The sequence below is a fragment of the Neolamprologus multifasciatus genome, chromosome 7 (assembly GCF_963576455.1).
Source record: "Neolamprologus multifasciatus chromosome 7, fNeoMul1.2, whole genome shotgun sequence".
NCBI lineage: Eukaryota > Metazoa > Chordata > Actinopteri > Cichliformes > Cichlidae > Neolamprologus > Neolamprologus multifasciatus.
The window spans coordinates 19,979,296-20,003,521 of record NC_140445.1 but is presented as its reverse complement, the minus strand read 5'-3'; the positions used below and the strand labels follow the sequence as shown (position 1 = coordinate 20,003,521).

At 40.0% G+C, this 24,226-nt stretch overlaps 2 protein-coding genes across 12 annotated transcripts in view; one reads left to right on the top strand and one right to left on the bottom strand.

Annotated features, from left to right (window-relative positions):
- Nucleotides 1–2,608, top strand: part of nedd4l (NEDD4 like E3 ubiquitin protein ligase) — a 48,327-nt gene extending 45,719 nt beyond the window's left edge. For 10 of the 11 annotated variants that reach the window (XM_085168379.1, XM_085168377.1, XM_085168380.1 and 7 more), the window contains one exon: nt 611–2,506. In XM_085168379.1, the coding sequence (XP_085024505.1) occupies nt 611–713 (103 nt within the window). In that variant the 3' untranslated portion in view covers nt 714–2,506. Of the gene's footprint in view, nt 1–610 lie in introns of all 11 variants that reach the window. The other variant, XM_085168378.1, reaches the window with a different exon arrangement.
- On the bottom strand, nt 2,482–17,172 carry alpk2 (alpha-kinase 2). The gene is made up of 11 exons (XM_085168367.1): nt 16,818–17,172; nt 13,179–15,074; nt 10,598–12,137; nt 10,364–10,511; nt 10,080–10,207; nt 9,929–9,973; nt 9,534–9,832; nt 7,859–7,947; nt 7,551–7,768; nt 7,397–7,445; nt 2,482–7,309 (listed from the first exon to the last, which is right to left on the bottom strand). The coding sequence occupies exons 2-11, from the start codon at nt 14,919–14,921 to the stop codon at nt 7,102–7,104; spliced, it is 4,467 nt and encodes a 1,488-aa protein (XP_085024493.1). The 5' UTR covers nt 14,922–15,074; nt 16,818–17,172; the 3' UTR covers nt 2,482–7,101.
- Nucleotides 17,173–24,226: the final 7,054 nt, after the last annotated feature.

Below are 24,226 nucleotides of genomic sequence, written 5' to 3'. Positions count from 1 at the left end.
TGCTAGCAGCTCTGTGAAACTGCACAGTGGTGCTTAGCAAAAGATCTGACATACTTTCAGTGGCAATCCCAGCAGGCACTTAAAGCTATACTGACAGGAATCTCAGCTTGGCAGAGTTTTTGTCACATGCAAGTGTGCAGCTGCTAAATGTTATGTTTTTAAAATGTGGGAATGGTACCAGTTAGTGTGAAGACATTCATTTTTATGTTTTTGCCCCCTGTTGACCAAATTAAACTCGGCAGTAATATTCTTGGTTTTAAGTTTGTCGGTCATCCAGTCGAGTGTTCAGTGTGTGCGGTCTGTGTTCTTCTCTTTAGCGTCATGGACTGAATTTGTTTTTTTTTGTTTTTTTCTGTAGCCACGCAGGAGAACGCATGAGCTAAATCGTACTTTTGAGCTTATTTCTCAAACACAGTGTAGCACTATTGCCACTGTTTTATATACTGCCATAGTATTTGAAGCCCTTTTGTATGTGAAAGGTTTACACAAGTCTTGTACAGACTTGTACATCACTGTGGATGATATGAAATTGCCACATACAGAACCAAAAAAAATAATTAATTTATTTTAAATGTTACCTTATTTGTTTTTACCTGTTTTTCTTTTCCAGTTTTAACCGCTTGGATCTACCCACCTACGAATCATTTGAAGACCTGAGAGAGAAGCTCCTGATGGCCGTCGAGAACGCGCAGGGCTTCGAGGGAGTCGACTAGAACTACAGCTAGTCGACTACAGCGGCTACAACCGCATCCAACCCTCCAACGATAAGACAAAATGAAACAGGGATGTCAAACCAGCTGCTGTAGCAGTTCTGTGCAAGCATGTTGTACTGTAATGCCTGACTGCGAGCCACCTCCACTGCACGGTGGTTCGAGACTGTACAGCGACTTGTCGAGCCAATATGCCTACGTCTTTATATCTTTTCGGTTTGGGTAGGTCCCTCCTTTTAAGGTGCTGGGGAAAGGAAGGGAGTGTCGCACTGTTTCGAATGCTGAATTCTGTTATCCACAGGCATGAGCAATGAATGACGGGAGCTGGCCCCTGATCCGCTGTTTCTTCCCCCTCTACCCTCGTCCTGTGAAAATCTACAGTGCTGGAAAACACCAATGCATTTCAATAGCTCCTTTATGTACACTATAGCACAGTATTTGCACCGCCTTCTACAGAGGGGTGCTTCGCATGGCCTTAATTTGGCTTCTACATGCACTATTTCTCTAAGAAACTGCAACGGCACTATGATCACAACTCTCTCAAATCCTTAGACCAACACCAGATTACCTTAGGAATGCTAGCCAATCACATTTCAGGAAATTGGCCACGCCCCTCCGTAGAGCCTTGTCTGCACTGTGTGATCAGAGATCACCATGCAGCCTTTTTGTAGAATAAAGTTTTCTTTCTTTTTTTCAGGCACTAATAATGATTCAAAGATGGGGGATGAGTTCCCAGAGATAGGAATTTTTTTTTTCTCCTTTAAAAACAAACAAACAAACAAGCAACATTTTGTCATCATGGAACATGTTTTCTTTTGAACATTTGGTATAACTCTTCCAGGAAAGTACTCTCAGTGTATTTGTACTGATGAACAATTGTTCTTTGCTATTTTGACAACTATATATGCCATGGTGTGTGAAGTGAAAATCTGGCTAGTCTGGGAAATGATGAATCCATATCATTTGTTACAGTGATAGCAAATGTGTTTAATAAAACTGTTTTTATTGTAGTGCTTTGAGAGCAGCATGAAACTGTATCTTGTGTTTGCTATGTAATAATTTGGAAGTGTAATTGATCTTGAGGTTGGGGAGGAAAAACTAAAATTAAGGGGGGGGGGGGGTAGTTTCTCTGAGACGTCACGATTACATTAATATTCTCATGCCTGTTGCTGTTCATAATGCTGTAAATTGTACTTGAGGGGAGATTTAAAAACAATTTTAAGTTCTTTCATGATTATATGAATTTATGTATGTATGTATTACATTTAACAGAAGTATTACTGATCAACACTAAAATGAAGCTGTGTGTGTGTGTGTGTGTGTGTGTGTGTGTGTGTGTGTGTGTGTGTGTGTGTGTGTGTGTGTGCGTGGATGTTTGAGAGAAAAGCTGTGATCCCCACTGAATATAAAGCAGCACGTTTCTTACAAGAAAAGAAGTGTTTTCTTTTTTTCTATCTTGTTTCTCTTTTTCTAACACTATTGAACCTAAAGGGCACTTTATAGATCACTCTGAGGTCATGTCGCCTGTTATGTCTCTTGTCATTTACTTGAATGTGATTTCCCCCTCCCCTCCTCTTATTCAAAGCACTCACTTGGTGCAATATGTGGTCTGTAAATCTGGGCTGCTGCTACAAAAAGTTGACAGAAATGAAGCTGAGCCTTCACGTCTTTTAATATTCTTTTATCTCTTCCTTTGTCCCCTTTCTCTACATTTCCCTCCCTTCTGTTTCTTCCAGTCTATGATCCCAACACTCAGACTGACTCAGTACAGTTTTGTTTTTGTTGTTGTTTTTTTTTAAACAAATGAGGGTTAATATCATTTTGTTCACAGTTTGCTGACTTCTGCAACTCTTTGTGGTTCATTTAATTTCAGTCAAATAAAAATCAGACTTCTCACACACTGTGTCGTTTAATCATTCGAGATCCGACTTTCCTTAAAAACGAGGTGGAAGAGCCATGAAACGGACACTGTTTACTGTTTCAATAAAGCCCCTTTGGAGAAATAGGATAAATCGTCGGCCAAAAACTTTTGGTTGCTTTCTATAGTTGTGCATATGCTTCTTACAAATATGAAATGTTGGCATCGTATGACTTAAGTCCTCCATAACACCTGCACGACTCCCTTGAAAATGAAAGTTTGCTGAGTTTTTGTGCTTCAAAGTTGTAATTTGCATCAATAATAAATCAAAAACTGTAAAAATATAATAAATTACAATAGTAAAGATTATTCGGTGTAATTGGTACTTTGTCTAATTGTGCCATAACTACAACTACATATTCCTCACATTTTAAATGCCCAAATGTGCAGTGTGTGTAAAATTGATTGCCTTCCAGATTTGAGTTTTAAATAATGATTTCATTTATTAAGGAAAATGAGTTCTCTTAACCTAAAGTGGAAACAAATTAATGACATTAACACTTTACTTTACTAACATTTTTTTTTTTTTTGCAAAGCTGATTTAAATTTCACTCGCTACACCCAGGCCTGATTACTGCCAGACCTGATCAATCATGAAATCATTTAAATAGAACCTGTCTGACAAAGTGAAGTAGACTAAAAGACCTCAAAAAGCATCATGACATGACCTAAAGGAACTGAAAAACAGATCAGAAATCAAACCACTGGCTAAAGCTTTGGAGCTGCTGCCATTGCTGATTAGGCATTTGTGTCAATAAACAGCTGAAGAGGTGTACCTAATAAAGAGGCTGGTGAGTGTATTTTTAACATGTATTCAGAGACTTTGTCTAACTTTATTACTGACTGATCGTTCATAGAAATTTGGGTGGATAAATATGCACCTATATTTTTAATCCCTATTGTATTTTAACTCATTTGTTGACCTTCCTCAGAAATGACTGACTGTCTCTTAAAGTGTATTAGTTCAGCACTTCTGCCAACTCACTTCACTCACACAAGTTTTCAGAAATCTTTGTAATCCCAGATGGAGCGCTGCTGCTGCACCTTTTACCCCCACCTACATTCTTCAATTCTAACTATTTCAATTCAGTTTCCAGGTGTCTATGCTGCTGCTGCTGCTGCTGCTGCTTCTTTTTTTTTTTTTTTTTTTTTTTTACAGAAAATTTGTCTGCATTGACAAATAATCGAAAGTTACTACCATCTTTCTCTGTGTGTGCACGTGGGCGGTGAAGGGACCTCAGTTCATTCACACAGGCAATCTAAGAGTTATCAGCTTCAAGGACGAGCAAATAAAAGCCACCCTGCCAGTCCAGGGACATTTTATCAAGCCCTCCTACCCTCAATCTGGTCACAAACAAACCAAAAGCCAACTTTTCTCCCGTAGCTCCTCCTTATAAATGCTTTCACTCACTTAATAATAAATAAAAATCACAGGTGTTATTGAAACAGGTTTGTTTTGTTCTTGTAGGTACACGAACTTCTAATAGATTTGATTTCAGGCTAAACACTTGTTTCTGAGTGAAACACTGGACCCTTCATGTAAAGCTGTTTTCAGTGTCATACAGGCCTTTGTTTACCTTGCATTACAACCGTGAGATTAAAAGCCTGTCAAATTCATGCACGCTGTTATTCTCAGTTTGGTTAAAAAACTGTATGAATTACATCTAATTACATGTAGGTTTTATATTTAACATTATAAACAAGTACTTTTGCCATTTGTCTGTTATTTTAATTCAACCTCAATTTCATTTTTGGTTTTAAAACAATTTCAAACTTCTCTCCACTACAAGCATCCGTTTCAATTGGCCGTAGTACCAGCCATATCTATTACTCAACTATTGCAGCAAGTTACTTTTAGCTAACTCTTGTGACCTTTGAAACTTGTGGGATTCATGTGGTTTAGCCATTAACTGTTCATTCACCTGGCAGCTATTGCAGATTAAGTTGTGACCCTAGAACGATGTTTTTGATCACGAATAAACTCTTAGGAACTTTGGTGTTTAAAATTTAGAACATGTGAAACAGCACATGACAGTATGAGTATTTTAGATTCCTACCTCCAACAAAAATAAGAAATTTCATTTCCACCAAACTGCTATCTGTTTGGGAGCAGCACCTGTCGTTCGTTGTTGCTGAGTTCACGGTGACTTTCAGTGAATCCTGATTAAGGCCCTGAACAGGGTTTTTTTTTTTTTTTTTGCTTTTCTTTAAATAAGTCTCCCCTCCACCTTCTACCTCTGGTCAGGGTCGATCAATACTTCCCCCGTAGCTTATCACTAATGTGCAACTGGCTGTTTGTCCAAACTCTGCTCTGTCTACATAAAGACTTGGATGGGACAGCCCTTAACCCAAATGCACCACAGATCACTTCACAAACCTGCAGCTGCAGACGCTCTACTGGACTTAAAACTGGCATTAACAAAGAGGCGCTAGCATGAGCAGGGAGACCGAGAGTAGACGAGTAACTGCAGGGAAAAGTGCAACTATTAAGTATAAATGAATCTGGAAAGACCTTTTGAAAATTAAGGTGAGTAGGCATTTCCCTCCAATAGGTCTGAAGCTTAATGATTGCATGAACGGTTTAAATTGTAAAGAGCTCGGGACCCTCCCCTGTGCCGATTCAACTCAGATGTGTTTAACATTAAAAGTAGACTGAAAATTCAATCAAGCTCATTTGGCATACAGCCTGACCCAGTCTTTAATTTCTTCATGTTAAAGACGTTAAAGCAAACTTGGTAATTGAGTTTCACATGGGTGTCTTTGTCTCCTTCACACACACAGCTGCAGTCATCCCCACAATCAGTTGGGGGGAGACTAGACTGGACTTTGAACATGCTGAATAAACCTAGAATATTTACGTGACACTGGCTTTTTTTTGCTTATTTTTTTTCCTTCGACATCTGTTATTGTTTTGTTTTGGGTTTGGTTTTTTGGCCAAGTATAAACTGCACAATTCACTTAATCTGGATTTTTTTCTTTCCTGATTTTGCACTTTTCCCCCTTTTTGTTTCACCAGGTCACCCATCAACCACTTTGCACCAACAGTGCCTCTGTCTGCAGAAAACCTTGTCCTCCAGAGCTGTGGAGTGTGACAATGGTGTTTGTTTCCTCTTCGTCAAACGCCATTATCACACTAAATAGCTACAGTGTGAAAAGCCCCTCGACGTACCCCTTCACTTCTGGGTTTAAGTGTTGTGTGTTTGTGTTTTTTTTTTTTTTTTCTTTTTTTTTTTTTTCTAAATCTGTTGTACAAACTGTAAAGCAAGACTGTATCAGCTGTGCCAATGACTCTGTGCACACTACACCAGGGCAGGAGATGGAAATAGACATTTGGTGTGTTTATGCATCGTATGTGATGCTGAGCCTCTGAGTGTAACCCACTTTCTTTTTGGATTCAAGGTGCTAATTTGCTGCTGGAGACCTTAAAACAGGCCTTGGTTTACTACTACTGATGCCAGCTTTGTAAATGTAACGCTTATTGCACATTTGTCTCTGTGTTTACCATAAATAAAGTGCTTTTGATCTGTTGCTGACAGAGGTTCACATTTCACGGACGCCTTCAAGACCAAGCGGTGAACAAACATATGCAGGAATTTGTATTCCTTCTAGTAATGTTGACTCAACATCTTTCACCTGTCCTACCACGCACATGTGAAAGAAATCAAACATTTGCAACCTGAGTGCTATATTTGCAATGTGGGTCAGGGGTCTGAAAGGTAGACGTGAGGAGTGATCAGAGGCATAATGTATTTAGACTGCAGCTGAATAGCTGGAATATTCCTGGGATCGTAAAGCCTCTCGATGTCAGATGAATGTGGTATTATAGGGTTCACTCTACGTGCCTTTCCCTATACATGCACTGAATGTGGGTAGCTGGAGGATTCTACACCACTAAAGCCTAACTTAGAAATGCTGAGAGATGCTCGCAACGGCTCACACTTCTACATACATTCAAGTGATACATCAACTTTATGGGTAAAAATGTCTTTGTTTTGTGTCCGCAGTAGGATCACGATGTCATTCTAAATCAGTTACATGAACAAATATAATGTAACATTAAACTGGATACATGTTCATCAATTATTTGCCAGTTTGCAAAGCGAACACACGCACAAAACAAACCCACACCCATTCATACAACCTAACTTAAAGACATTTCCTCTAATCAATCAATAAAAAGTCCATTAATTTAATGAACTAATAGTTTGAAAATATCCCAGGAGTAGAAAAACAAGAGGAAATCGTTCCTCGCTCATCAGTCAAGACATCACAGTTCATCAACAGTCTCGTCAGCCGCAGCTTGTGCTACATTTGTTACCTTTAAAAGGTCTCCTAAAATCTAAAAAGTTTATTGAAACTGTCCACAAAACTCTGCAGTATTCAGTCCAAAGTGAATCACGCGAATCACTAAAAAAAAGAAAAGGTAACAGATTCAATTCATAATCAAATCCTTAGTCCAGCATTCTCCTCCTGTTATGACTTCCCCTTAACTACTGGCCCAAATGTTTTCTTCTTGGGTGCAGTGGAGCTCTGGGGTTTGGGTTTTGGAGCAGACGCTGGCTTTTTGGCTTTGGGCTGCAGGGATTTAAGACCTAGCATCTCACAGTACACATTACACTGATGCAAGGCCTTAAACTGGTCTATGAAGGAGGTGCCACAGTTTCCTTTGAATCCCTTGTATCTACAAAGAAAAAAAAATAACATTAAGAGATCAGTTTAGTGCAAATTCACAGAGTATCTTTGGTCTCAAAAAAATGTACATACTCACCCTTTCTTACAGGTGGCTATTCCCACATCAGTAAGCTTCATGCCAACTCCTGAAAAGCAACAAATCACATAAGTGTTTAGATTTCTAACCTGCAAAGAAATAGTTCCCACAAAAAACATATTTTTAAAAATTTTATTTTAATTGTTTCCCTGACCTTGCATGTCAGTAACCAGCAGGTTGCCGTCAGTTTTTTGGTAAACCCAATGCTGGAAAGCACAGCATTTCTGTCCTGCCTCTGAATCACACCTCATCAGGTTGATCTCTTTGCCATCCTTGACTGAATATTTAACAAAGTTCCCGATTAGCTCCTCTTCCAGCGTGGCGTAGGGGATGTCATTCGATGGACGGTGAATCAGGTAGATGGGAATTATCCTGGTGAATGCCCCAAACAAAGTGGCTCCGGTTAAAAGCGAATTAATGTAGTGAAGAAATTATAACGAGCTTATCAAACGTGTCACTCACTCTGGGATGTCTCCGAAGGCTTCAGTGGACTGAGCAGCAGCAGTGTAAGCTTTGATGTACTCTCTTGCTGTGTTCTGGACCTGGCATTCCTGCAGACCATTAAAAATAAATAAAATAATAAAATGAAACAGAATGAAGTGAACTGAATCAATTGGTGAGAATTTTATCTTTTAATCCAACTTTTAACACACATACAAAGAAAAAAATCGAGTATGTTCTGTAGAACAGCATACTGTCTATTACAGACACTTTGGAGTTGTAAAATAAGAATACTGTCATTATGATGCATGTAAAGCTTCCTTTGTAGTCTGGTAAAAGAGCACTTTTGATCTTTCCTTTATGGCTTATAGATGTTACAAAAGTGTCCTGTTTAACTTTCGTTCAGGCTTAAAGTTTACAATATTGAGAGAATGGCCACTTTGAGTGACAGGTATGTGCTAAATACGCCATTAGCTGTCAAATACTGTGGTGTACTGGGGCTTAACTGCAGTTAAAGCTGGCCCAAGAGGTCCGTTTTGCAGTGTTTGGTGATTGAAATTCAAGTGTGGTCTAGCAGCTTAAAACAATTGTTTTAAGCTGCTAGACCACACACTAGCACATTTAAATGTGCTAGTGCTACCTAGCATGTCTCCCTCACAGTCAAGAGTCACTTCAGTCTCCAAAAAAAAAAAAAATGATAGCAACAACCATAAAGCTAATCATATATAGACTGTGTATAAAATGTAACCGAGTTCCTGTTATGAAGATTTACCCTGAGCTTTAACACTGTCACTACCTTACTGTTTTGAAACTGGACACAATTAGTCCAAATTAGGTTTTGCAGTCAGATAACTAACGATAACTAACTTGGCCACCATAGTGGATGTGTGACAGTGTAGAGTCACATCACTAAGGCCCCAGCCACACTTAAGAATGGTCTAAAAGCATAGGGGAACCGCGGGTCATTAGGGAAAAACAGGTATGCTCCAACCAGCTGGTGAGTGGTTGCCCAGATTGATAGCCCCAGTAACAAAGGCTTAGAGATTAGTCGGTGAGCTCCTAACAACCACAGCTGCTAGAGAGAAAATGTGTTCACCAGTCAGTTGACAGAAACCTTCTTTTGACTGATTTGATCGCTGGCTGATTGCTATGGTTCTAACATGATAATATGGAAGATGCTAACATGTCTGCAAACATGCCAACTGCAGCACTGAGACACATTTACTTTGATTCTGGTTCATGTTGTACTTTCTCAAGGTTTGCCACTGCATGGCTAGAGCTTAGCAAGTGTTTGCAGACAAGTCAGTGTCTTCCATGCAAAATACTGGTGACTGCACCAATATGCTAGCAACCAAAGCACTCACAAGGAGGTTTTTGGTGCAGTGCCATCTTTCCAACAGCCACCAACCCCTCCCCATGCACCCTCTCTAATGAGGTGCAATTACCTTAAAATATGATCTGCTTTGTCCTAATTTTTGACTCTAATGGAGACCATAATTTCCAAAATTAGCCTCATGTTTTACTTTGTAAAATTAAGAATTAAAAGTAAATTGAAAGTAAAATTGAAACTAGTGACAGAGGCTAGATATCATCAGGAGAGTTAGCGAGGGTGTAGTGCAAAGAGAGCTGAGGGCTGTTTTCCTAATTACTCCTTGAGCCATGAAGAATTACTACAGACTAATTGTGATATTCGTACCTCCACAGCCAAGGTGAAGTTCTTCTGAACAAGCTCGTCATTGTTCTTGGTCCCATAGCTGATAGCATTGTGCACTTTGAGCACACAGGAGTGACCTGGCAGTAACAGGGGTATCTGACCCACATGCAGCGTGGTCCGGAAAGCCCGCCGATGCATGCCCTCCCCAAAGTGTTCCTTCTCTGTGATCATACTGATAGGATGGCTGTCTCCAAAGTATTGATCGGATAAGAAATCGTCTTTGAACAAGAGTCTGGAGAAGTGGGCGTCCTCTTCTTCACTACTAACCTCAACAGGGTCAGCTGGGGAGGAAAAAAATACAGACACAATATTACATCTAGGGTCTTCTTTTTAAAGCTCAGCTGTATAAAGTAACATGCTCCTAAATCTTAACTCACATGAAATGGTTTTTGGAGCTAGGGGGATGACAACCTCACTGAGCACTGTGAAATAACAGGGAAAATAAAAAATGTAGTTTTCATTTATATACATCATGTAAACATTTTAAACATTTTCACTTTCAAAAATGAGCTAAATTTTTTTTGTTACCTTCATATGTGAGCAGGTAGTCCAGGCTGACTGAGCCATGTAAGCTGCTGAGCTGGCAGAGGTACTTGCCCAGATCTTTGTGAGAAGCATTGCTGATGGTCAGGGACACTCTGCTCTCATCCCCTGCACTTCAGACAAAGGGACCGTGTTACTCAGTAGAAGAAAACAGACACGCCCTGTGGGTTGCAAAGCAGCTTGCAGATACAAAGCAGCTGCAGGGAAGCTAAACCAGCTCAGTAGGACATTATTATTGCTAAAAATGACATAAAAGTCATATGAATTACCTTCTTTTCATCTCAGCCAGGACAGTACCCTCTCTGCTCCAGGTCACAGTGTAGGCCGAGGTTACAGCAGCAAACTGACACCACAGGCACAGACTCTGGGGGTCACCACTCACAGGCACTGCCTGGATAGGCTTCACCACCTTGGGCTCTGCAGATATTATGATAGGCTTTAATAATGCCATGTGAAATATGTGTTTCCATGCAGAGGACTAGCTGTTTAATCAATTCCCGTACCTTCCTTGGGTGGAATCCTCTGTTTGACCACTTCACTGTACGCCTTCTTACGAGTTCCTCCAACATCAGTCTTGAGCTCAGCTTCCTTTCCTTTTGCTGACACATCTGACTTTGGTAGTTTAGACTCCAAAATGCTCACAATCTTCCCAAACTTATCCTCTGACAGACGTCGCCTTTTAACCACATCATCATTCAGAGGACTTGTAAAGTTCTTTGGCTGGTGGCCCTTATCATCTGTGGGATGTGGAGGTTGTTCTCCCTCTGACGCTTTAGCCTCCGATTGCTGCTGGGACTTTATTTCGGCTACATCTGGCTGTTCGCTTTCCTTTTGAGCTTTGCCAGCTTTGGCACCCAACTTAGATTCGAACAGCTCGATTCTTCCTTTTGCAGTCTTTGATTTTGCTCCACTCTCCACTTCATCCAGTGGCTCCCCCAGCGCTGTATTCTGACCATGTTTCTTTTTCTTCTTGCCGTGTGGCTTGCTTGTTGCCTTCTCAGTTACACCTGTCTCAATAACCAATGTAGCCTCCTTGGCCTCAAGTCCAGATTGACTGTTCTCACTGCTATGATTTTCTCCAATAGTAGGGTGAGTTTCTTGCTGGTTGGAGGTCTGCTGAGCAGAAACGCGGTGACATTTGCTTTCCTGTTTTTTGGAAGGTTGGGTGAAATGATGATGACCGGCCGATTTATCCTTTTTGGATCGTGTTTTTCCCTCTGAGGTGTTCTTGTGGGTTTTGTGAGGCATCTTTTCAGTCTTTTTATGAGTCAGATCAGTCTTCTCCGATTTAATAGCTTTGGGTTTTATGGGCTTGGAGATAAATGGATCATAAATATCTAAAGTGATGCATGCAATGTGTTTCTCTTTTGAAATGAAGAAATTTTCAGCGTTGATAGGGATGAAGTTTTCTAGTTCCCTATTGAAGTCATCAATCTCCTCAAATATTGTCTTTCTGGAAAAGAAAGAGTCTATAGTGTCACTAGTTTTCAAGTCTTGTAGTCCTTCTGGTGAAGATCTCTCAGCAGTCTTTGTTGTATTCTGCTTTTCATGAATCAACTCCTCACCGCCTTCCAGAGATGCTTTGTTAGTAATTCCATCCGGGGTTGGCAAGAGAGCACTCTGTCTTACTTGATTGCAACTGTTGTTATTGAGAGAGCCTTTCAAACAAATCTGTTCACCTTCCAAACTGCTGCTTGTCCTACAGTTGAGGGAAGGGCCAATACTGACTGGAGCTAAGGGCATAATAAATGTGGGACTGTCCCTCTGCGCCTCCACCTGACGTGCTCTATCAAGGTCTGGCAAAGTGTCAATAGACACGCAGTTGTCAGCATTAAAATGCAGGCCAGGTTGTGTGTCTCCACCTGGCACGTTTGAGTTTGTCAGAGCGTCCGCGGTGAGGACACTAAAATCAGTTATTGATTTGTTTTCATCCCTATTAACTTCAGATCGCCCACAGCTCAGTTTAGCTTCTGGCTCGGCCACTGAGCCCAGCTGGACAAGCCTGTGTTCATCTGTCACTTCACACAGTCTATCTCCAACGGGCTGATAGAGAAAAGGACAAAGAACAACAAAGTGTTAAACTGAGAATTAAAGAAAGTTCTCTTTCAGTTTCCTTTATGGCTGCACATAGACAAACACAGAACAGTGTAACAGTGCTGTTAATATACTGCATTAGGGTTCAGTATCAGGTAATTACATTAAAGACTGATCAGATATTTGTTATTTTAGCACGTACCTTTCTATAGAGCCAAAAATCAGACGTTTATAAAACACCATGCTTCTATACCCAATCCACCAGTCCATATGTCCTGCATGCAACTGGAACCCTGACTGTCAGTGTTAAAGACTGTACCTCCAGCTGCAATTGCACCTCTAAGTCAACCAAAAGCAGTCTCCTGGCCCCAAGAACCTGTCAGGGTCCTGATCGAGGCTTTTTAAAGGAGATGTGGTGGAAATGGGTGTGTCAAAGGGTGCGTACAAATAGAGAGAGGGCAATGGAGGGTCGTGTTTCAGTTTTCAGCTGTGCTCTCCTCTCACCCTGACACTCCAAGGATGCATGCTATTATCACTGGACTCTCAGCTATTATTAGGTGCCATTTCTGTCAATCCAAAGTTTTCCTCTTAGGCACTCATTTTTCCCTCAGCACCCACAGCTGTCAGTCTTTGAGGTTGGGAGCCAAACAACTTATCCAATCAAGGCTGTGGGTGCAAGGACTTGGTTGCAAACTGAATGGCTCCAATCCAAAGCAAGCCGACAATGCTCGCGAGCCTGGTGTGTGGTGACATATGTGGATTTTATATTCAGCGCAACTCATGACTGGCTTAGTGATATTAGAGGTATGACAACGCCGACAAGGACAAGAACAGGAATGTTTTTTAACTTTGTGCCTGTGTTTCTAAAGGGCATGACTGATTTGTCTGCTGGCCAACGATGCTGTTGGTCATCATGCAAACAGACAGACTGGAAAGAGTTGCACACATCCCCCAAGCACGACTGCAAAATATTCTATAATAGTTCATGTTTTCACTTCATGCTGATCACAAACTTTCACCTCTCAAGTGTTCAAAGATCTATCATCTTACCTCCTTGGTTATTAAATCTGTAGGAGGGTCCAAATCTGTATCTTCTATTATACTCAGTACGACTGGGGTTTTTTCATCGATGATGAAACGTTCTGTGTCCTGGGACTCTGCACATTCATCAAACGGAGAGAGGTCCAGATCAGCAGAAGTAGATCCCGGCATCAGTGTAACCACAGTTGCATCTGCTGTGTTTTCTCCTGAAGAGGCCACCGTTGTACCAGGTGCACCTCTGGATGGGGAGCACTTGTCTCCCTGTGTGGTGGGTGTTGGATCGCAGAAGGATTCAGCCCCCTCTGTGTGATGGGGTTCAAGTCCTGTAGAGTCGAGGCACAAAGAGAGACAGCCTTGCCCAGAGTGGATGGAGCTCTCTGAGATGTTTTGTGCACTTAGATCCTGCACGCCCATTTGTGCCTTAGCTGTTGTTTCTAGATTGTGTCCTTCTTTCACAGCCTCTGCTTCTGTATGAGTATTTACCTCTGATAGAGCCTGTGTCAATGCATCTATTTCAGCCCCTATTTCTGAAAAGGCTGATGTGAAGTCCTCTGATGGAGCTACAATGATCCCAGTCCAATCTGAGAGTGCACTTGCCCAGCTGTCTACTGATGACCACCTCTCAATCGGTTGCCCCCAACCTTTGGTGTCATCGCCTGTCCAGCCAATCCCCTTGCTACCTTCAGGGTTGTAATGTGAAACCTGTGTCTCTCTTGGGGAACAAGACAAGTGACTGGCAGGAGAGAGAGCTTCCTGGATCACAGAGGGATGCAAAACATCCAGATCTTCTGTATCATCACCAGCCAGATACTGATGTGCGTCCTGCCAGACCTCCATAGGGCTGTTGCCGCGCTGCGGGGTTGCTCCAGTGACCTCTGCTTTTCCTTCTCTCTCATCATTTAGAAACATAAAGTATTCCTCACAAGCATCTACAGCAGGTGTTCTTAGCCCCAAGTGTTCACTCACGTCTGGCTCGTTATTCTCTGTGAATTGTTCCTCACAAGAGCTGTGATGACATCCTGTCACGTCTGATGAATCACACATCAGTACATGTTTATCACAGTCATGGTTCACTTGTTCCCCACTTGTTTGTGATAATGGCTGGTATTCAGAACATTTAATCTCACCGGGAGCTATACTTGGGCTTACAATGAAGTCCTGCGTGTCACTTTCAAAGATATAAAGATCTGACAAAGGTGCTACAGCCATATCGCTATCTGAACTGTCTGACTGAGGTGATAACGACCTAAATAATGGAGGTTTGTTTTCAGAGCTGAAACTTGGACTGGAGTATGGGACAGTGACAGACTGCTCCATCAAACCTTCAAGTGTGAGTGACACAGCCCCAAAGGATTCAGGTGGAGTATGTCCTTCCATGAGAAGAGATGAAGCAGATTCAGATTGAGGTAAAATGAGGTCCTGACAGAGTTGACGTATTAGAGGTGATTTCCTTCCTGACTGGCTCAAACAGCGCTGAACCCTGAAATTGTCATCCGTTGGTGAAGCCTCTGAGGAAAGCGAAAACTGCTCTGATACATTTTGGATGGACGATAAAGACTTTAGGCTGTGTGGGTCTGCAGAAACATGTGGATGTGTGGATTTATCAGTGGTGTCTGAAAGACAGTGTGCAGTCTCTGTTCCAGACAGCTTGTCTACTGAGGGACTGTGGATAACCGAGTCAAAATCCACAGTCTGACTGTCTGTCAGAGCCGGCTGACTTTGGCTGTCTGCGCAAGGAAGTGATGCGTCCATGGGGACTTCTAGTCGAGCGTCTCGGGGAGGTTGTCAAAAAAACTGACAGCAACATGAGGCTGACAAAGTTGTGTACAGTGACAGATTTGTTGCACCTTCTGTCATTATTCCATCCCAGAGTACATTTGGATCCTTGTTTATCTAATTCAGTATCTGCAAAGTGACACACGAGGTTAGCATAAAATTCAAATAAATAAACAGTTAAAATGCAAAGATGTGAAAGAGAATCTCTGGCTTGAGTCTTATGTTTGAATTTACTTCCTTGAAGTATCTGAAGCAAAAGCTACTATCTCCTTTCAGCTGTCAGTTTGCATTTTGCTTATCTAAGCAGCAGGAGATGGTTCATTCAGAGGCATGTTGCATCTATTTCAAGGACGTTTAAGACAAACTTGACATATCTTATCAACAGGAAGCCTTCCTGCCATTACTTCTTTGCTGATAAAGAAGTCTACCTCGTGATGCTTTTCTTGTTGCCAGTGGAAGATTGTGCTCTCTAAAGTCTATTTTCTTGAATAGTCAAGTGGTGGTGAAATGTGCACTGACTACATTATCAATATACTATTTATTTGATGAACAGAGGCGTTACTTACACACCGAGGAAACCATTTAAAAAAGGTGCAAAGTTGGGATTCTTTGTGAAAACAAAAAAAGTTAATTAAAAATGTAATGATTATTGCTAACCTGATACCTGATGTTCATGAAGCTACAGGGAAGGTACCATCTCTGTATCTATTATCATTATTGCTATAGTATAGTTAGCTAAGCCCCTTCACATTCATCTTAATTTCAATTTCAGTTGTACAGCAATACCTCACTGTTATTTTTCAGACTACAGCAGCAATTATTTGGTGTCTCTACGTGACTTTAACATCGTTAAAATGCCATTGCAGACAATCCGATACACGTGCAGCGGGCATTATATGAAGTGTTGATGGTGGAGACTTTAAATCATGCACACTGATATACAAGATTTCTGAAGGGGAGGTAGTGGCACAGACACTGGAAAAATACCAGAACATCTTTACCCGTGACCTGCATTTGTCACATTCATTCCTGCTGCACAGAAGGACATGTCGCACAGCCCTCCACCTCAGATGTTTACTATGAAATTCAAATCCTACCTACTCTGAGTTTATTGACAAACTTATATTTGAAACTGATTTCACAATGATTTTAGACAGAAAAAAAAATCAATGTAAAAAACACCAATATTATTTTTCTGTATCACAATAAAGCCAGTTAATTTGATGAATGACCTTAATACCAACCAAAGTAAATTGAATTTTTTCTTGATCTCCTTGATCTGTGTCATGTCGTGCATTTCTTAACCCCACATTGAGACTTTGTTAAGATATGACAGCACATTTCACTCTTGCACATGCAATTCAAAGCAGTTTTGGTGGCAGGATTGAAGGGTGTAATGTAAATGTGTTTGCGTTTGAATTCTTCTTGTGGATCTTTCAAAATAAAACCAACCTCAGCTAAATAACCTCCCCAAGTGTGCTGCATCTATTTTCAATTTTTTGCCTGAAAAGCTTTTGAACAAAGTTTTGATAATATCAGCACAAGCTGCCTACTAATGTAAGAGTTTCCTGACAGTCACACATTAAAAATGAGAGGGAGATGAAAACCGAAAATAATATAATAATAATAATAATAAATAACCAAGCGTGTCTTGTGTATCGTGTAGCACAGCGGAGTTTATGCGTCCACCCATCCACATGAAGTGTGACTGTCCACGTTTACCATTCCAAAGAAAGCCACAAACAAATGTTTAACAAGTCATGACACAAGTGAATCATAAAGGATAAAAGTATAACTATTACTCAAGGCATTAAAACAGTTGTCTATCTGGTGAGGTGGGGGGGGATTTCCAGCCATGCAAGTAGTACGTACCCTTTTGATAGCCGTATGGTTGAGAATATAGACCTATGATGTAGGACTTCAGTACAAGCATAGGCAGAGCTGGCGGTCTCGGGGTGTGAGTCTATTTTTAAATGTTGTCTCCCCACAAGTACAAAGTTGGTTACCTGATATAGTGGACATGTGCCGATCTAACACCCGATATCTATATTTACAGGCCGTTTCAATGATGGCCTACTTTACAGACTGAAGACTTGAGTCGCGGTTGTTTAATTGTCTGTTTGATTTCTTGTTCAAATCATTTTTATCCTCAATTGTAGATTCTGATTGCAGGAAAAGAAATCTTAAAATCTTGTTTGTTTCTGTCCCATCCCCAGTAACCCCAGTTTACAGCAGTATTTAAATAAAAACAGATATTACACATATAATAAAATACAGCATATACTATTTCAGTTATTTTCATGTAATTAAAGTTCCTGTCTGATTAAACTGTGCTAGCGGCACACCTTGAACAATGAGGGACATTTTCCTTGAGAAATTAATACCCTTTCAACTACTCTGGCAAAGCAACAATGCCCTGTTGTCAGTGGTGAAGAGTTCTGGGAAACGAAGCAAATTATCTTTTGAGATGTGGATTCAGAGAGTGATCGTCTTATAGTGCTATACCATACTCATCGTATGCTAAATGTGAAGAAAGAATCTGAAGATGAGTCATTTGGTTACTTTAGGACAGTGATGTCAAATTCATTTTAAGATTTTATGGAGAAATTAGATCATTACAAATTTTAGGGCTGAAAATTGTAAGAAATAAATGTGTAAAACTGGAGAATATTTCTGTTCATTCACTGCCCGGGATGTCCTCTAATTATAAAACTGAAAGTATTTGTGAATTACAATGAAAAATGAAAGGATTATTTTTTCACTGTGGACCCATTATGAGCAAAACAATCCAAAACAGACATTCCAATAGTAGATGGTGAAAAAACAGGAAGTTAACTGTTATTTATTATTATCTATTACTTCATTACTTTGGTGTAGCATGAATGGCCATAAGGGAGCTCGTTATCAGCAGGACAAACTATAAAATATCTTCTCTCTTAGCTAATCTTTCCCATGTTCCTGTCTTTAAGCGATGGACAGATTTATAACTAAGTGCTTCAAGGCTGTTGCATCATCCTCCCTGGAACAGGTGAGAGGACGGGAACGGATCATTTTACCGCTTTAAAATCAGCACATTGTAAATAGTAGTTTAGGAGCCAGCACTGTCCAATAAAACAGCAATACATCAAAACTAAGAGAAAAAAATATCAGAGTAACAGATTTTCTATGACTATTTTGGTTTAATCCTTTCAAACTCTAAAACAACAACAACAGCTTTGACAAAGCACTGTGTCATAATTGTTTGTTGCGCATGCAAATCAGTGACACGTTTCCTGAATGACTGGATGACGACACAAACCATTAAAACCGTGTCATATCATTTTACTCATTTGTGCCATTATGTAACGCTCGCGTCCTCACAGCTGTTGCTTTCCTGTCGGGGGCTTTGAAAATCTACCAAGCAACACAGGGAATATTAATGGACATTTAGTGTGTATCTGTTTGTCTTCGCTGCGTTTGTTTTTACTTAAATTTTCATTCTTCTGTTGGGATCTTCTGTTATTTTACTTTAGAAAAAAGATCTGAGGACGGATTTGGTATTTTGTGGTAACATTTTAGATTTAAAAAATGAAATTACAGTCCAAACACATGCATGGAGTTAGGCTGTAGGTGTGAATGTGTTGTTGATTATGCGCCTTGCCTTTTGTCCATTGGCAGTTGGAATGAGTTTTACCTCCCCTGAATTGTATAGATGGAAAAATTATTGATTTAATGAATCTGAACTTGTTATAATGTAACTGTTAGAGGATATGCGTTGGTGTAATTTTTTCTACCATAGATTCACAGGGTGCTGTGGCTGTCATGATCCTGGCCTAGGTCTGTTTCTGGGTCTTGTGGTTGAATCCTTTGTTTGGTGTTTTTCATTCATCTTTATATTTTCTTCTTTTGGAGTCTTAGTTTGCCTTTTGAGTCTTCATCTCCCCTATGATTAGTACATACCTGTGATGGTGTTTCTCTGTTTACTTGTAATTCTCACTTCTAGTTTTAATTTGGGGATTTCTTCAGTGTCTTGGGTTTAGTTTAGTTTTTCCCTTTCCAGAGGAAGCCATGTCTGCTTTCCCAGGTTGCCCTTTGTTCCCAGTTGTGGATTTAGTTTATTCACCTAACGGACTTTGTTAGAGTTTGTTTTGTTTTTGGTTTAGTTTCCATCCATCTGTATTTGGCTCCAAAACTCTGCATTTCATGATGGTGGCAGGCTTGATTGGTACCAAGTGGACTGACGTACACATTTCTGGGTGTTCACCTTAACAATAAACTGGACTGGTCAAAACAAGAAGGGCCAAAGTCAGCTCCATTTGCTGGGCAGGCTGAAGTCTTGGGATGTGCAGAACATTACAAAGGACCTTTTATGACACTGTGATGGCTTCTGCTATCTTTTATACGGTTCTCTGCTGGGGAGGTGGAAGCATGGAGAGGGATAGGAAATGGTTTAATAGACTAGTAAAGAGGGCTAGCTCTGTTCTGGACAGTCCCCTAGACCCCATAGAGCAGAGGGTGAGAGGAAGATGTTAGTCAACCTAAGGTCCATATTCAAATTTCTTCGTTCTGTTGGAGACTTGCAGACAAGTTGCTCCACCACGAGCATGTCATTGGGACGTGGCCCCATGGAGTCGTGTAGTCATGGAGAGAAAAGTATCATCTTACCAAAGCAAGATGTATTTTTACACCATGTTGTTACACCAACTTGTTCAGCCCAACATGTGCTCCCTCTCTCTTTCTCTCTCTCAGAACTTCTAGGGCAGTATGGCGGGGGTGAGAATGGTCCCACACATGAAAGAAGTGTGCGTCACAGCCGTGTTTTGTTTTTGCGTGTACGTGAGAGTGTACACGCAAAAACAAAACACGGCTGATGTTCCATAACCAATTAAGGCGAGGTCACCAGAACAGAGAAATGCATTACACCAGTCTTATGAAAGAAATACTTGGTTTTAATGTTACGCTGTTGTATGAAGACATTATTTACATAATGACACACTAAATGCTGCAGCTGGAAAACTTGTCTAAAATTTGAGTGATACAGATTTTTTTTGCCATCACTAGAGTGTCAAACATGAGCTAAACAGATCTATTATTAAGAGTTTTTAAACCACTTGACAACACTTTACAAAAGCAGAGACTACTCAGGTAAAAATGTAATGTGTGTCTTTGTGTATGTGGCAGAGAAAAGCAGCACAATGGAGAAAACAATGATTTTCTTTAAGGCTGCTCACCAAACATTTTGCATCTTGATAGAACCACACTTGTCGTAACTTTAAGTGCTTTCATGGAAACGTAGCCGTGTGTTTTGCGTCACCAAACATTTAAAACCTTTTGCCGTGATCTCGTCAATCAGTTTCACTTTAAGATGAGTCACTGACATGGAAAGTGAAGTGAAAACATGGTCTAATTCAAACGTATTGTCTTGACCAGAACAGTCAATGGTAGGGAAAGGATGGTGGGGTGAGCTATGAGTCAGCTGCAAGAAAAGCACTTAGACACTCAAGAGGAGTGTTCGATGCATTTTTCTGTAATTTCAGTAAAAAAAGGCCTATACATACATACATGTATATATATATATATATATATATATATATATATATATATATATATATATATATATATATATATATATATATATATATATATATATATTTGTCAACCACAAATGATGTAGTAGTTGTTTTAGGTATATAACTATAATCACAACCACATCTGTACCTTGCTTACAGGCTGGCTATGTACAGTCAGAGCTTGGTTTTCTTAAAGGGCTAATGGGCTTGAATACCTACATTACTATGCAACAGTCCTGAGCCATTGCTCATTTCTTTATATTTTGCTTCCAAGGCCAGACTATCATGAGCACTAGTTCTCCAGGCTTTCAAAGTCTTTCAAAGCTTTTCTTTATACATTGGCAACTTTTTCTCTCATTTTCAGTGCACTGGTGTTGAAATGACTACTCATTTTTTAAATTTTCTTCCTTTTTTTTTCCTGCTAGAAAAAAACTCTCTTATTATGCTCTTCACGTTGACCTATAAATCACTCAAGCATAAAAAAGCGATTAACCTCAAGGGATGAACCAGTGTTGTGTCTACACATAGCTTAGCAAATTTTAAATTATATCTTCAAACATTTTGATATTGACAGCCTGTTACAAAGAACATGATTTTTTAACCCAGTTTCCTCCACTAAATCTATGAAAAATACCAAAGATAATAGTTTGGAGGGGGGGGGGTTGCAACAAAGGGATTCCCAAAGAGCATGGGTTCTTTAAAAATTTGAGCAAACCGGACAAAAGAAGAAGTGGCAGCCCAACTATCTACAACAAATGAACAATGTCTGAAAGTCATGCAATTAAGAAATAGGAAACAAAGACTTGACACAAGGTCTGAGACATACATTTGGTCCTTCAGCTGATCTATCTACTGTTTGCCAAAAAAAATGGTCTCAGTAGATGGGTAGCTGTCAAAAAGCCATTCTTAAGAAGGGTAAACAGGGAGAAATGGTTAAGGTATCCCATATTACAAAAGATCTGGACTGAAAATCAATGGGAACGGGTGTAATGGAGTGATGAATCCCAACAGGGGCGATTTTAGCCCATTTTTGGGGTGCTGAATGAATCAAAGCACCCCCAAAGATTTCTTACTTTTTTTTGACAATATTTGCTGTTTGTGTGACACACTACTAAAAATATAAAAAGCATACAGTACTGTACTTGTTTGAGACGTAATATTTTAACAACAAAATATAGATAACCTCCCCCTTACTCAAAATGGTTTGTTCCAGCTCGCCTCTCCTCTCCTCTGGCTCTAGCGCTCTTTCTGCCAGAGCGATGGTGGCTGAGACGCAGCGGAGCGGAGGTGTAAGTGCCTGGCTTAAAACAGGACATATTAGCTGCATTTAACCTTCAGTTAATCTTTATATAGTTAGGTAGGAGTCAGACCATGTTTCTTTTTTAGCTGAAAAGCATTACACCAGGTAACCTGCAGTGTTGAAAACTATGATGTTTGCTACCCTACAATCCGTCCTGCTCTGTAGTAAAATCAGCGACATCTGACCGTCCTGTTGCTCCCATTGAGATGTATATAGCCTATTTAAAATCTAAAACTTTAAATTGTCCGTAGCCTACTGTTGTTACCGCTGTCCTGCTTGAAATGGATACTAACTAGCTAACTGACTGGATGCCCATTAACCTTATAACTCCTATTGTCTGTGTGTCCGTGTGTGTGTGTTTGTGTACACAGAGACAGGCAGGTTCATAATGGATATAAGGAAGTTTCAATATTTATATCTTTTATTGGTTGTTCATGTGGTTTGGTTATTTGCCTTTTGGTTGAAAGTACACTGAGAGAGGACTTTTTGTTAGTGATCTTAATAGTATTTTTTTCATATTAATGTAATTTTTCATCTAATTGAATACAATCTATTTGTGTATGATTGTCAGTCCGAAGAGGGAGAGAGGGAAGAGGGGAACATGAGGAGAAAGTACAAGGTCAGGAAATACAAGGTCAGGAAGAACCAGGTAAGAAAACAGACAGGGAACAGTGACAGGCACAACAGAAACTGTTAAACTGACAAAGAGAAAAAACCTGATTTTACTCACACAATCTGGAAGTTGTGTCCTCCCTATATTAAAGCTGCTATACAGAATCTGCAAAACAAACTGGGTTGAAAATTTTTTGACCCTCTTTAACAACATTCCAACATAACATTATAATTGATCAGGGAGATTAAAATTAATGATATATTTTTATGTAGTTCAGCCGCAACTCTACTAAAACCTCAGCCAGTAATAGGTAGGCCAACTTTTGGAACGTCCAGTTGTCTGTATGACTGCCGCAGTACGTACATCACATTTGCACACTATCAGAAAGTGCCAAACAGCCCTGGTGGAGCGAGGAGCTGTAAAGAGAAGCAGATGCTCTGCTTATATTCTAAAAATGTTTTAAGCTTGTTTCAAAGATTCTGTACAGCAGCTTTAAATGTTTTCCAAAAGCACACAAACACTTAGCAGTGTTTCTCAAACTTTTTACAGTGTGTACCACCTGATAAAATGTCAAGCTCTCCTAAGTACCACTATGAAAGCATTAAACTCATAAATCTTACAACCCAAAATTAGTATTATTAAATTAGTAAAATTAGTATCTGCAATAAAGATTTTTTCATACATTGTATACATTCTACCACAGGCAAAGTTGCCTCCATTTTTATATTTTTTTTAATATTTTGTAATATTTTTTTCAGTTTTGGGAGTGTTTTTTATGTATCTGTATTATATTATACATACACATTAAAAGTGAATCTCTGTCCAAAAAATGCACTCAGTTTACCTTTTACTCACTATGAACATCATTCATTATTCTCCCCCAGTAATTAAGGTTAGGATATGTATTTTTTTTTTTTATTCCAATCCATTCTTCCTTTGCAGCATTTAAATAACCTTGATCAGATTTGATGGTTTTGTTACAGACTTTTCAAAAAGTGTTTTGCTTTTCTTTCACAAATGTGGGGATTAAATTGTGTTAAAATGTACAAAACAGTGATGTCATGTTTTGTGACGAGGACCCAGGCACCGACAGACTTGATGAATTTAAGAATCTTGTGATTTAATAAAGAAATTTGCAGACTTGCACAGAGATGGTAAAATTATGATGACTGATAACGGAGACGAAGACAACAGATGATGAGGACATGGAGGAACAGGGGTTTAAATGCACCAAAGTGACAGAGAGAACTCAGGACAAGATTTAAGGATGCAGGGACTGACAGAGACAGGTTTGTCTTGCCTGGCTGTGCAGCTCTCTGGGTGCTCAGCACCCCCAAAGCTCTGATCCTAGAATCGCCCCTGAATCCCAATTTGAAAATTTTGGTTCAAATCATTGTCAATATGTACAGAGAAGGCAGGAAGACCAGTGAGTATCTACAGCCATCGGTTAAACACATTGCTGTCTCTGTCATGGTTTGGGATTTCAGTCAATCAGTGGCACATAGACATGACTAAAACTGCAACATTGTTGAAGCAGTGTGGGATCATGTTGACAGAGATCAGAATAAAAGGATGCCAACATTTAAAGATGTCCTTTAAGATGCCTGGAGAACTACTCCCGAAGACTACTTCAAGAAAGAGAGTTTGGGCTTAAAGGTGGTCATAGTAAACTAGAGATGGACCGATCCGATATTACCTATCAGTCCGATACTGACATAAATTACTGGATCGGATATCGGAGGGAAATAAAAAATGTAATCCGATCCATTAAATATAAAAAAAAAAGCACCTCGCAAAACTTGGCGTAACTCAGCTCATA

Coding starts and splice junctions, on each gene's coding strand:
- alpk2 (XM_085168367.1), bottom strand. CDS start 14,921: ATGGACGCATCACTTCCTTGCGCAGACAGCCAAAGTCAGCCGGCTCTG. Junction 12,138..13,178: donor CAGATTTAATAACCAAGGAG/GTAAGATGATAG, acceptor TTTCTCTATCAG/CCCGTTGGAGATAGACTGTG. Junction 7,948..9,533: donor ACTTCACCTTGGCTGTGGAG/GTACGAATATCA, acceptor AATGGTCTGCAG/GAATGCCAGGTCCAGAACAC.